Source organism: Pseudopipra pipra, chromosome 6 (genome assembly GCF_036250125.1).
Source record: "Pseudopipra pipra isolate bDixPip1 chromosome 6, bDixPip1.hap1, whole genome shotgun sequence".
Classification (NCBI taxonomy): domain Eukaryota; kingdom Metazoa; phylum Chordata; class Aves; order Passeriformes; family Pipridae; genus Pseudopipra; species Pseudopipra pipra.
The window spans coordinates 6080757-6094685 of record NC_087554.1 but is presented as its reverse complement, the minus strand read 5'-3'; the positions used below and the strand labels follow the sequence as shown (position 1 = coordinate 6094685).

The 13929-nt window shown below is 39.6% G+C and overlaps 1 protein-coding gene across 5 annotated transcripts in view; it reads right to left on the bottom strand.

The window, feature by feature from the left end:
• NELL1 (neural EGFL like 1) overlaps positions 1–13929 on the bottom strand; it is a 282121-nt gene that overhangs the window by 131720 nt on the left and 136472 nt on the right. For 4 of the 5 annotated variants that reach the window (XM_064657177.1, XM_064657179.1, XM_064657178.1 and 1 more), the window contains exon 13: positions 8876–9001. The exons of the other annotated variant lie outside the window; for it this stretch is intronic. In XM_064657177.1, the coding sequence (XP_064513247.1) occupies positions 8876–9001 (126 nt within the window). The remainder of the gene's footprint in view (positions 1–8875; positions 9002–13929) is intronic. 5 annotated transcript variants of the gene reach the window in all.

Below are 13929 nucleotides of genomic sequence, written 5' to 3'. Positions count from 1 at the left end.
TCTTCAGCCATAAAACTAAAAATAGGCTTTTGGGTTTCAGATGAGAATAAAGCACATTCATGAAAAGATATTTCAAATATTAAAAGGCACTGCAAATAGAAATGTCAAAGGATTCTCCATGTTCACTGAGAATATGACAAGAGGTGACAGGCTAAATTGTGGCAAGGGAGATTTAAGAGAGCCATTAAGCAAACCTTTCTTAGAATGGCTGAGTAAGGGGGGGACACACACACACAAAATGGGATTCAGGTATTTCCCTCACTGAAGTTGTTCAGGGTTTTTTTAAGAATAGATAAGACAAAGGATGTTTCAGGATCCTGCCTTGAGGGGCAATGGTGAGCCTGATGCCCTTCCCTGTGATTCAGCTACTTCCCTGATTTATAGGAGAGTTCAATTCTGTCTGAAGAACAAAGAGTTTGTTACAAACGGTTCTAAAAACAGAATACAGACTGGGACATTTTTTACTTGTTTGGACAAAGAACATGACAAACCCTAGCTGTTCGAGCTCCAGAAAGATCAGAACTCAATCGAGTAAACTCTTTCCCAAAAGGAACTCTTTAAGGCACTCAAACTTAGAGTGGAAGCAGATCACTAAAACACAATAGCTTTTTGCTCCCAGCCACTGACACTGATCCTGCAGCTGCTGCAGGTTCCCACTAAGAAATCAGTGTGGTGGCTCTCTCTTTCCATCCCTCACTTCACTGTTTCTAGTATTTGCTGGATCTAGGAATCAAGAATTCTTGGGCCATAAAAATGGATTTAGTCCTTTTGTATCAAGGAGAACTCCTGCAATAAGAGAGCTCAGGACAAATGCTACCAAGGTGCTTGTCCTTGCTGGTTCTTTAGATGGGCAGCTTCATTCATGGATCTTGAACAAGTATTAAATCGATACTGTTATTTTTAAGCCTAAATTTAGTGCTTAAGTTTATGCACAAGCATGAACGTGCATAGGCAAAAGAATTTAAAATACTAAATTTTTGTGATAGCATATACACCAGCACAAAAGGCTGCAGCTAAGAAATCATGTGAAAATGCTAATTATGCCTAAGTCAGGAAATACAACCATCAGCATGATTTGCGGTCAGCTGCTTAATTAATTTTAGTATTAATAAAGTTACAGAAAATCAATGTGTCAAAAGGACTTGAAAGGATTACCAACTGCTCTGGACAAATTAGCAACACTTCCATGCCTAGAGCATAGGAAAGCACAAAGATGTTTAATTAAACTATTTACCAGTGAGGAATTTAAATCACCGTAAATATTACATTTTTAGTACATTTTTTTCCTCAGATTGAAAGCACTTAGGAGCAAATAATATGCAGTTTTCTAATGGCATTTTTTTAAAGGAAGGAGTGTAAAAAATGTTGCAGTTAAACCCAGTAAACCCAGAAAATGAGGGTGAAGTCAGGAACAAAAGAATGTAACATGGCATTTAAAATTAGAGGACTGGGGAATAATTCAACTCCAAAGTAACAAAAGATGTTACAAAACTGCATAGAAAGAAGGAGAAGATCTGTAATATGAGGGCCATGTGGTTACTCAGGTCCCATGCACACTGTGCTTCAATGAACTGCTATTGTTTCTTGTGAAAATGTCAATATCTATAAAAATAAACCTTGCTGTTCACTGAATTCTTGTTGTTACAAGTCTGTGTTTTTCCCATTTCTAATTTTTCTGACTCTTTACTAGACTCTCCAATGTTGCCACTGTCTCAGCATGAGTCTGGGCAAAACACTCCACCTCTCTGTGCCTCAGCTTCCCTCTTCCAAAAGAGCAATTAAATACTTACCAGGCTTCAGGGGATGCATTGAGAAGCTACATTATGTATTTTAGTACAGCATTCTCTGACAATACAAAAGAATCATCCTCTTTATAATTATTAAAAACAGAGCTTCCCTGTGGCAATAGTGCACTAGTTATCTCTCTGTGGACTTACCTAAAGCCAAAATGAATGTGATTGAAAGCTTTCTCCTGAGTTCATGGGGTTTGAATCAAAACTCGGGTGACTGTCAGTCAACTGATGTGGAATTGCTCCCTTTTTGTTTTGCTGGATTGATTTAATACTGTTCTAGTCTTCTGTTGACTTGTCCTGCAGAGCAAAGAAATGCTCTCTGAGGCAGGCAATACCCACTGGTGCATAGATTACCTGCTGCTGAACTTGGCCAACAGCCCTCTGAGGGACTTGAAACAAATGTTTCTGCATTTCAAGGCCCCTTGAACTAAACGACAGTTCCCTTCACAGTTCTAGTAACGAAGGTGCTATTGACTGCAGTTCAAACAAAAGAGTCCTACTTAACACCAGGAGCCAAGTCCTGCCCTGCCTTATCTATACTTGACATAAAGGATCTCAGGAAAGGAGAGACCAGCACAAAAATACTTTGTGCCTGCTGAGTTAACACAAGCACAGTGTCATCTGTTCAGGTTGTCTTAAGACCAGTTTCCGAGTGCAGTGAGAAGACAAGCACACAGATCAAGATTCAGTTCCTAGAAGGTTAATGGGTATCTTCAGTGTGTAGTGGACAGGGTGGATTCCAAAGCAGGGAATAAATACTGGTGCCAAGTAAAGTCGGGGGGTCCAGATCTGCCCGAGGCCCGAGTCAGACCCATTGTGCTGAACATCTGATACCTAATCTCTAAATGCTGACAATAACTATGACCCCAACCCAATTAATATTTTCATAATTTTCTCTGAAAAGTTTGGCAGTTTTGCTGAGTGGTGCCTGCCAGAGGTGAGATGAGATGTGGGCACCTGAGGACATTATGAAGTTCAACAAGGCCAAGTGCAAGGTCCCGCACCTGGGTCAGGGCAATTCCAAAAACACATTCTCTCTGGGCAAAGAATGGATTGAGGGCAGCCTTCAGTAGGAGGACTTGGGTGTGTTGGTGGAGGAGAAGCTCAACACAACCCAGCAATGTGCACTGGCAGCCCAGAAAGCCAACCATAACCTGAGTAACATCAAAAGCAGTGTGACCAGCAGGTTGAGGGAGGTGATTCTGTCTTCTGTCCCTCTACTCTGCTCTGGTGAGATCCCACCTGCAGTGCTGCATCCAGCTCTGGGGCCAAACATAAGAAGGAAGTGGACATGTTGGAGAGTTTAGAGGAGGCCGCGGAGATGCTCAGAGGGCTGCAGCATCTCTCCTATGCAGATAGGCTGAGAGAGTTGAGGTTGTTCATCTTGAGAAGAGAAGGCTCTGGCATGACATTCCAGCAGCCTTTTAATACCTAAGGGGGGCCTGTAAGAAAGCTGGAAAGGGACTTTTTACAAGGACGTGTAGTGACAGAAAAAGGGCAATGGCCTAAAACTGGAAAGAGAGAAGGTTTAGATTAGAAGTTAGGAGGAAATTCTTCCCTGTGAGGGTGGTGAGGCCCTGGCACAGGTTGCCCAGAGAAGCTGTGGATGCCCCATCCCTGGAAGTGTTCAAGACCAGGCTGGATGGGGCTCTGAGCAACCTGGTCTAGTGGAACATGTCCCTGCCCATGGCAGGAGCGGTGGAACGAGATCATCTTTAAGGTCCTTTAGCACCCCAACCAACTATAAAAAATTATGTGGTGCTAGGCAAGATACTAATGATATCCTCAGATCTAAAGAGACCACTTCCCCAAAACATACCTGAAAAATATTCTACCACAGACCTACCTTCACTGCTTGCTGACACAGACTTGTGTTTTCAGCTAGCAGACAAGTCTATCAATTCCCCAAATCCAGGCCATCACAAGAACAGCAGTAACATTTGTTTACTGACCTCTGTGAACATCCAAGACCCTGCACAGTACTTTGAAAGTGCAAGTGCCACACCAAAAACAATGCTATTGCTTTCTTGAATGCTAATTTAGTTCAACAAAAAGAAACAGTGGGAAAGAGGGTCAGTAGATTAGATTTCAGAAAGAGCACTATCTTTCAAAGAGTGACCGTATCATCAATGGGCTGCCTGACAGCTTCTATTCAGGTCTTTTACAAACACAGCCAGTGATTCTGGATGTGACAGGCCAGTAACCTGCCCTTCCAGATTGCCACTTCACTGTTGTGAAACTTGCTGCATTATTAGTATTATTATGGGGTCAACTACACCACCTTGAACCTGACAGGTAAACTCCAGCCACAAAAATATAAAGGTATCAATTTTAGTGATAGCAAACAATTTGAACATTTGTTCTAACCACAGGAGGAAATTTCTGCGATTGAGTTGCCTTTCACAGATAGGGGAGGGGAAGAAGGGAATAGCAGGAGAAAGGGTTTCTGACTTTTTTCCCTTGAAAATTAAATTTCTCAGAACTCTATGTTTTTCTATGCTTTAGGCACAACTTTTCTAATAACATGCTGCAGAAGGGCTTGTTCTGAACAGTGCATTACATTCCAAACTGAATGCTGCTCCAGAAACCACACCGGATGGAAGGGAAGGGGCTTATGGGATAACTTGGCAAAATCATTAGATTTTCTTACTTCCTTACTTTCTTACTTTCCCATACTGTAAATCAAATTAGCATGTAAACTCAAGACTAATATTTATATTCTAAGACTTCTTCTAAATAATATATTTTATGTAACATCATTTTTCCACAGAATTAAAATACTGTACTGTGTGTTTTGAAAATACTTCCTGTTTCTGTGGTAGATAAGGGCTTGCTTTATGCAAGTTACATACAAATATTTTAGTGACTCACTGCTTTGAGAAACCAAAACCTAAAGAAATTCTGTGAACATCATCCCACCAAATGAGGACTGAAAAAGGGATAAAAACACAGTCCAGTGTTCATACATTATGCAGAACTGCACAACTCCACAGTAAAATATGGAGGTGGATTACTTTCCCAAAGGAAAACATCTGTCAGCAAAGCTGGGTGCATAAAGGGGAGGGTGTTTGCACACAGGTCTCACCACATTTTGGTAGAACAGGGTACTGACATATGTTGGGTGGCAAGATAACTTTCTGTACTACTTTTTCAAAGATGCCCTAAGGACAAAATGGGCTGAGACATTCCCAAGTCCAAAGGAGGCTTCTTCATCTTCCAGGAGTGCCATGAGTAATACATGGAAATAGAGGAAGAAAAATCTCTCAGCAGTCTCAGTTGTGAAGGTCTTCAAGCTTTAATACATAATCAGTGAATGTAGGAAACAAAAAACAAAACAGACAAACAAAAAAAACCCAAATAAAATGAAATACAGCATTCAAATTCAGTAGTGATCACACAAAGTGAAGTAACTTATCCTCTGAATGACTGCAGGATTTGGGGAATTTTTTGATGTCCCAGGCAGCCTCAAGGAAAACATTGCAAAATCACTGATACTTTTTTTAAATGGTTATCATAAGTGTTAAAGGCCAGGAATCTTTTTCATGACCATTCTGATTGTCTTCACAGAAAATTCCAGTACTATGCAAAAAGAGACAAAACCTACCCACAGTTTCCTCTTCATATCAGCATGTTATATGTAATTATTATAGATAATTTATAGCTCATTAAGATGAAAAGGCATTTGCATACTTTACTGAGTGACAGTGGGACATAAAAACTATATATTCTAGTTTCAAACTACAAAAATTCATATACATGAATTTTGAAAATCATACCAGAGAACAGATGCAGCCCATCAAAAATAAAATTATTATATTTTTATTAAGTAATCTATAATGCTTCAAAAAGCATAAAACAAAATAATGCACCTCTGAAGCAAACTCCCAAACTGCTATGTCAGAAGAAAGCAACCCAAGAGAACTTATTTTACAACAAGCAACCAGGGTAAAAACCTGTGAGAGTCAATCAAATGCTTTAAATCAGTAGATTCCAGCAAACAAGAACATCTGGAGCAGCAAATTTTGCTGCCAGTTTCGGAATGGACAAGACTGTGATTTACTTGAGAACAGATAAACAACCTGTCAGTGTCACAGGAACAGACTGAAAAGCAGGTTCCTATTCAAAGCTAACTTTTCTTAATAAAACTGTCTTTCACTCAACAACTTAGTTAACATTCAGAGCACAGAGCTCTAGAAATAGGTAAGCAGAAAAACACTGATGTACCTTTCTTGGTGAACAAAGGTTGAAGTTATTACTAGGTTGACTAACCTGTCACAAAATACCTCAACACACTGGGTCTTTTGCTTATGTGAGACTGAACACTGATAAATTATTGAAATAGTCACTACTTAATTTGAAATCATAGTTAGGAGTTTCACATAATTGGAGACTTAATCCAGAATATTGTTTTAGTCACTCTGTCTCTATGACTGCATTTTCTATGCAATCAGCACAGCTTCCAAGACAGTAGTTTCTTACTGATAACCACAGAAGTTCCTACTTCACAGTTGGGAACAATTATTCAAAAATTGTTTGGGGAAGAAAGGTTTCACAAATGTCAAAATAGCAAAAATTAGTTTAATTTTAGAAAGATTCAGTGTTTTAGGAAAAGGCAATGAAGCAGTGTGTTTAAAATTCAGGAATATCTGAATGAATTTCATTTTGCTCAATTCAAATTGACATAGCATTTCAATAGTTACTCCATTTCTTTTTATAAAGATAAAACCCCTCAATATCAAATTAAAATATTTTATTCAGCTCAAAAATTATTTCTGATTTACGGCTTCCACATACAACTGCTTTCCACCTTCTGAAAGCTGCCAGAGCTGGGGGATCAGACACCAAGGCCACCAAGCACATGCCTGCCCAGCAACACACAGAATCTGCTCAACAGCAGGTGATGACTTTGTGCCTTCATGAAGTTGACTCAGACTTCCCAAAACGTGATAACTCCTGCCCTGTGGAATAACTCTGCTTTAAGGTCAACAGTGCATAAAATACATGCAATGCCATGCATGTGCCTTAAGCACATACATTTGAAACTTCTTAATCCTTGTCCTGAACCCATCAGAGTCTGACCCCCACACACAGTTGTCATCAGAACACCAGCCCATCTCAGGCTGTCAGATTTCTCTCCAAATGCATGGTTCAATGACAAGAAAATTTCTCGTTTATTTTGTTTGAATAAAGAGTAATAATTTTAAAAAATTGAATAATAGCTACAATTTATTTCACTTGTGCCTTCTAAACACTCTGTTTCAGTGTAAGGGGGAACTAGTTGAATATTTGCTGCGTTTATTTTTTTTTTTTTAATCTTTGCTATTATTGCTTAAAGTCTGTATAAACATAATGCAAAATGCAAAACAGGATTAGTGCTTCTATTGCACAGTACTTATTTTAACTACAGTTGTTATTATTATAACAAACCATCATTTCTAAATACAACAGGCAATGAACTAAGTTCCTCCTGATCTATGTTACACGCTTGCTGGGCTTTTTAACCATGATGTCAAAAATGAAGTCTTTTTAGCAAGACAATAAACCTGCAAGAAATAGTTATCACCCTCATTCTATTATTTATTCCCAAGTCCACTCCTGATTTTTTTGTGTGTGCATGCATTTTAATTGGATGCTCACCCATTACTGTCAAGCAACTTATCTTACTACTTCACATTTTTTTGGTAAATCACAAATACCTTGCTTTCTAAACCCTTTGCATGCCTAATGATAGTGTCTTGCTGGAAAGAAAGGATTATTAGGAAATCAGTAGTGCATCTATTGAAAAGCAAGTGTCAGATTAGCAAGAACACTCTCCCCATCACTGTGAAGGCTTCCACCTCACCCAGCAGACATGTTTAGAACAGAATTGAAAGTCTGAAGCTTTAAGGTCTGCATCTGTCATGTGATATTATAAAAGATCAAGAAAAACTCAAAAGAGACAGATTATACAGAAATAATGACTCTGGGCAAAATAAAAATCAGCTTCCTGACAGCAATTTAGTACCAGCCTCTCTCAAGAGGACTTTCCTACAATTTTATAAACTACATAATCTTAGCTAAAAGACATGCTGTCATCATAAAAGTCAACATTTCCTATGACCTTCCCTAATGATAATGTGCATTACAATGTAGTTATTCCAGGCTGGAAATAATTCTCATATGGAACACTCCTGTGCCATCTTTCCACTTGAGAATACAGCTCACCATTCTAAACATGGTATTGTGCCAAGCTGATATATCCATTTCAACAAACCTGCCTGATATTTTCCTCCTTTGTCTGATCAAAATAATCCACCAAAATAATCCCAAGATCAGCCTTTCTGGAGTGTTGTGATTGAAGATGTTATCCAAGATAGGTAGAGCTGTGATGAGCAGTTGAGCAGCTTCTCATATTTTTCTGAGACTGCCAGAGAAGGTCCCTTAGAAACCCCTAAATGGAAACGAGACTTACCTACCTTCCATTAAGAATTTTTAGAGATAATTTTGCTGATAGATATTAAAAAAGATTTATTGTCTAATGCTATCACACTTGCTACATTTTCTGAACAATGTGAACTTTGAGACATTAGTTCTCAGCATTAACAACAATTTCCAAACCACCTAAAAATAAGTGGTTTGGAGGACTTTATACATTTTCAGTTTTCCTTTTACACATTGCTCTCAGCTCTGTCCAGAAAGCTTCTCCTCCTGGATAATTTCTCATGTCTCAATCCACTGACCAGTCTCAAAGCACAGCTAACAAAGTGTTATTTCTTCCCACAGCCCGGGCAATCCGATCTCAGCCTCCGCACCTCACACAGAGCCAGACGTGGGGCACAAAGGGACCGTGTCCTGGCTGACAACAGCACTCAGTGGCTGCACCACAGGCCTTCTTCAGCCACCTTCCAAGTTAATTCCAAAGGGCTCACACATAGGAAAGGTACCTCATACCACATTTATGTCCCTGCTTGCGCCTAAATTTTACGCTGGCAAAGGACCAGCTGGTACGTGGCATTTGGGATGGAACAGGGAGTACCCAGAAGCTCAATAACACACACAGCACATGGAGTACAACAGCACTGTTGCTGTACCCGAGAGCTCACCTGTACAGGAGAAATCATCCACACGGACATATCCCGCGACACAGTCACAGCGATAGGACCCAGGCAAGTTAACACACACGGTATTGGCATGGCAGTAATGCATCTTGGCAGCACACTCGTCAATATCTGCAGGGAAGAACCACCAAAGAAAAAGGTTACAGTCAGTGAAAGGACATTGGAGAAAATAAATTCCATTTACAACTCCAAAGGCAATCAGGTTAAATACCAGCATTAAGGAGCAAGGAAAATTCAGCAAAAAATATTCCTTAAAATAGAGCTAAAACACCTGTATCATAGTAATGGGTTCCTTCACACTGTTCTTCTTGAAACACTTTTTTTTAACTCTGGAAAAGTACCACATCTGTTTGGATTTTTTCCTACAACGCTGAAAAGCAAAAATTGATGCAGTTTTCCAACACATAAAATAGCGTCAGAAGTATGCCATACTGAAAATCCTAACTCTTAATGCCATAGTAACTCTGTACAGTGTGGTATTAGTTGCAGTGCTGGTCAGATATGACGTGGCAGTGTTTGTCAGGACAATGTAGAAGCAGATTCAACTGCTCAGTTGGACAGTGAGTGCTCCAGACCTCTGGATTAACCCAAGTACTCTGACAGTGCCCTGTCCCTGAAACACAGGAGTTTCTGTGCAGGAGTTACTGGACAGGGCTCTGTGCCACTTCCACATCTCACACAAGCAGAAGACTGAACTGGTCACCTAAGCCCATTTTATGCCTGCTTTGCATCATGTCAAAAGAAAAAACAGATGACTAAGGAGCAGCAAAAACTTGACCCCATACCTCTGCTTAAGCAATCTCTATTGCTGCTGCAAATCCAAAAATCAAAACTGTTTTCCCAAGAGTGACTCAAACCTATCATTTACTTGCCTGTTTAAATATCTCAAAGCTCTGTGATATTGTAATCTTCCCCCCTTCCCTCCTTGCAGAACCAGACATTACACTGAAGAATTTTCTTTATTTTTCTCTCAGCAGGATAGATTTTCTGCTTAGCAGCACAGACTTCACATGAAGTAATTCATGGTTTTCAAAGTATTAATTCTAGTGTTACATACGTCCACACAAAGAAAGATGAATCAGACTCATTTTTTTTGTCCCTATTACTTTCTTTTTGGTATTGATTGCTCCCACTCAGGAAAGGTATCAATTGACAACACAGCTGAAGACCCTCCTAGGCTGAAGTACCAGTGAGCTGGTCACCCCACAGTGCAGTCTCTGCCCAGCCATCTGTAGAGCCCAAGCTACAGACTCCCTTCTCCCTCAACACACCATGCTTATGGAGACTCAGCAGAAGTGCTACAAGGCATTAGCACCATCAGCATTCAGTCCCAGAAGGTTGGGGAGTTTAATTGTGCACATGCTGAGTTCTTGGTTACCTAAATTCCGGTATCCTGCTTAACCTTCCTCAACTGAAGTGGCTGCAGTTGAGATACACCCACATTTTCGAGTCTCTAAAAATGAAACACATGCCAGCTGCACTCACACTTTCCACATTACAGACAGCTGTCCAGCAGGAACTACTAGCTAAATTGCTTCATGTTGGCCAGCAAACAGCTGTCAGTTGGCAGTGATTTTCACTGCTGCCAACTTGGGATGAATTAGAAATGATGGCCTGGAGGCAAAATACTTTGTATATCACTGCAAACACCTTAAACTATCTCGTTCCTGCATTTCTGTTGTTTCAGTTGCAGTGTCAGTTGATCAAATGAATTTTAAAAAGTTGGGAGCATCAATATATGAAAGATAAAAGCCACAAAAATTCCTCCCACATGTCTTGTTATCACACCACTGAGTGCTCGAGCCACTTGGGAAACACTCAGGTGTTGACGTGTGTTCACACTGTTCTGCTCACAGACTATTTTTAATAGGCTTTTGGAGCATAGCTTTGAGGAGTTTTGTTCTTGCATATCTAATAATTTTCTAGCATAAAAGGAAAAGGAATAAAAGATGTCTGTAAAGAAAGCAAGAATGTCAAAACAGCAACCAATTCACCTGAAAATTAACCTTATGCACTACTCTTCATCTCCAGCTTCCTCACTGAATTCATTGGACTACACCTCTCTTTCTTTCCCCAAGGAGAAGAGAGAGGATTAAAAATCTCAAAGGTGAAGGAATTTGAACTTTGATTCATTGCAAGAAAGGCCCAGATTGCTGTAACAAAAGATACAAGAATACCCAGAGATAAAAAGAAAATTCACAACCTATATGAAAATATTGCCATGGGAGAATATCTGAAAAGGAGACTAAGGACTTCAAGTGGTGACTTGACTATAAATAGAGGAATTGAGGCAAACTGGCACTGGGTTGCTGCAGAAGTTCTAGAGTCCAGGAAGAAAAAGCCCAGGCCTAAAAAAGGAAGCAGAAGTAACAAAAGATCCATCCCTTCAAACTTTGCCCATTTTCTTTGGCGCATTTTCCATAAACCCTTTCGGCATTTCACATTTTCTTTTATCTTTGCAACATTAGCCTTCTACTAATACACACGTTTTCTTTAGAGAGAATAATATTAAGAGGTCAAAACTGGCAACAGAATTTTCTTATTAACGCTTGTAGGGCTACATTAAAACTGTTGTTCTGTACCTCAATTCTACAAATTCTTGTAAAAGGTTAGGTATTCATCACAAAAGGCTTTGGGTTTTTACTTAATATTGTTAGAGTAAAATCCATAAAGCACACAGTGGTATATATCAGCTCAGCTGTAATGGAACTCAAATTGTGATTCATGTGTACAGATTGCTTGTCGCATTTGAAATATTAAAGCTCATCTTTTAGTGGTCTTTTGAGGTGACAAAAATATATGATTTATGTTTCTCTCTAGGCTGGTGAAGTAGTCTGTTTTTCTTTTAAAAAGGTATACTTATGGTCTTCAAAATGAGACTTGACACAGTATAATGATCATGTACCTATCACCAGCTTCCATCTACATAAGCTCAACTTTGCAACAACAGAGACATTTGGGCTCCAGCTTTTCAGCAAGGACTATTGTGTTGCAGGGTGGGTTGGCTTGGTGAGGGGTGTCCTACTGGGTTCAAGTGTTTCCTTATGGGTTCATTATCTATACAGAGCTCTCTTTACTGCAGTACTCACATACCCCGCAGCTAATTAGTTATCGCTGTTACTCTTTACAGCTGTAAATAGTGTTTGTGAAGTCACAGGCAAATATACATGTACTATCTTTTATTAGTTGCCAGTGCACTTAGCAATGCTATGAGTACACTGGGATAAAATACAAGAAAAATATCTCAGTGGAATCACCTGCTCAGCACCTGACAGGTGATTTGCCACTGCTGGCACTCATCAGCTCATACCAACCAACAAAACAAGGTGGGCTGGAAAGACAATACAAAGGGTGTTCAACCCACAGCCCAGGAAAGAGGCTTTCTAGTCTGCAAATGTACTTTACAAACTGCCCAAACTCTTTTCATGCCTCACTGTGAATTCTACTGCTAAATATCTGTAATATTGAAAGATGACAATGAGACACCAAATCTCAACTAGAGCATCTTTTTACTATTTGTCCACTCCAATAAGTTACATAAAACCAAAATAATCTCAGCTGTAAAGAGGGCACAGTTCCTATTAATGGCAATGGGAGTTTTGTCCATTTGCCCAAAAGAGAAATGGACCTCTTATTTTTTAAACTCTTAGTCCTGTAATAACCATGAGTGAACAATCTTGAAACAAAGCACTCTCTGCCTCTGGAGTTGCAGACCAATGTTTGCATGCATTCCACAATAATCCCTTTAATAGTATCATCACCTCTTGTTTGGGGCCTCATTGTTTAACTACTGAAAGATAGTAACATTCAAACCAAAACAAAATGAAACGAACCATGAAGTGTTCCAGAGCACTAACAGATTTTGTATTCGTATCAGAATCAATTCCGCTTTTTGCATCTCTCTCCCAATTACTTGCCCTCTGGTTGGGGAGTATATTTTACCAAACTAGATTAGAATTTTTGGGCACACTATAAGGAAATAAAGACAGAAAATCAAAAACAGGAGGGGAAAAAAAAAAAAAACCAAAAAAGACAGCTTTGCAGAAAGATCTCTAATTCATGATTATTAAAGCGGTGGGGGGGAAGGAATTCCCCTTCCCTCTTTTTATTCAAGTCAATACTATGCCTGAACTGTATTAGACCCTGGTCTAAATAAGCTGGATTTTTAAAAATGTAAAGTCAACCAGTGTTACTATTTAAATAATATCAAATCTTAAAATATGTTCACAAGCTGATGGAATCATATCAACCAAGTTTCCAAAACAGCGGAGCACAACAGTGGTGGAACAAGAGACAGACCCTAAAATTTCTGTCACCCTATGCTTATGCAAAAATGAATACATGCCTTTTTCACTCCACTGACTAAGCAGCAACCTGGTCATTATATTTACTTGCTCTCCAAATTCTCCCTGATTCTGTCCTCTCCTGCTCTTATCTCCTTTCCACTACCAGACTCACTTGACTTCATCTCCACTTGCCTTTTTGTTTTTCCTTTTTACCCCCCACACTGCCTGTATTCTTTCTGATATATCTCATATGTCTTAGACACCCCATACCTGGTTTCTACCTCTAGCACAGGGCTGGTTTCTCAAACTGTGCAATAGAACCCTCAGGGAGCCATAAAGCATTAGACACAGCAGTCAGCAGTTCCCTGTGAGCTGGCAGCAGCTCAGCTTCCCCCAGTTGCCTGAGTAAGAAAAGACTAATTACTGGCTGCAAATGTTTAGACGAGCCTTAAAACTGTTTACCAACAACTGTTTACCAGTTTCCTCCGTGGCAATTCATGTCCTCCAAGGCAGGGCAGCAATGCAAACACAGGCAACCCTCTGACTTGAGGATGGAGCTGCTGCCCATTCAGAGGCAGGGAAATAACCCAAAACAAGAGCAGATAAGCAAAAGTAAAATTTTCCCTTTCAACAAGGCTGAGAAATATTACCCTAATATCATTAAGTAACTAATCAGCAAAAAATGCCTTCATAAATTAGGGCTGGTGTAGCATCACCTGGGAATCCATAGGCAATAAAATAACCATCAATAGA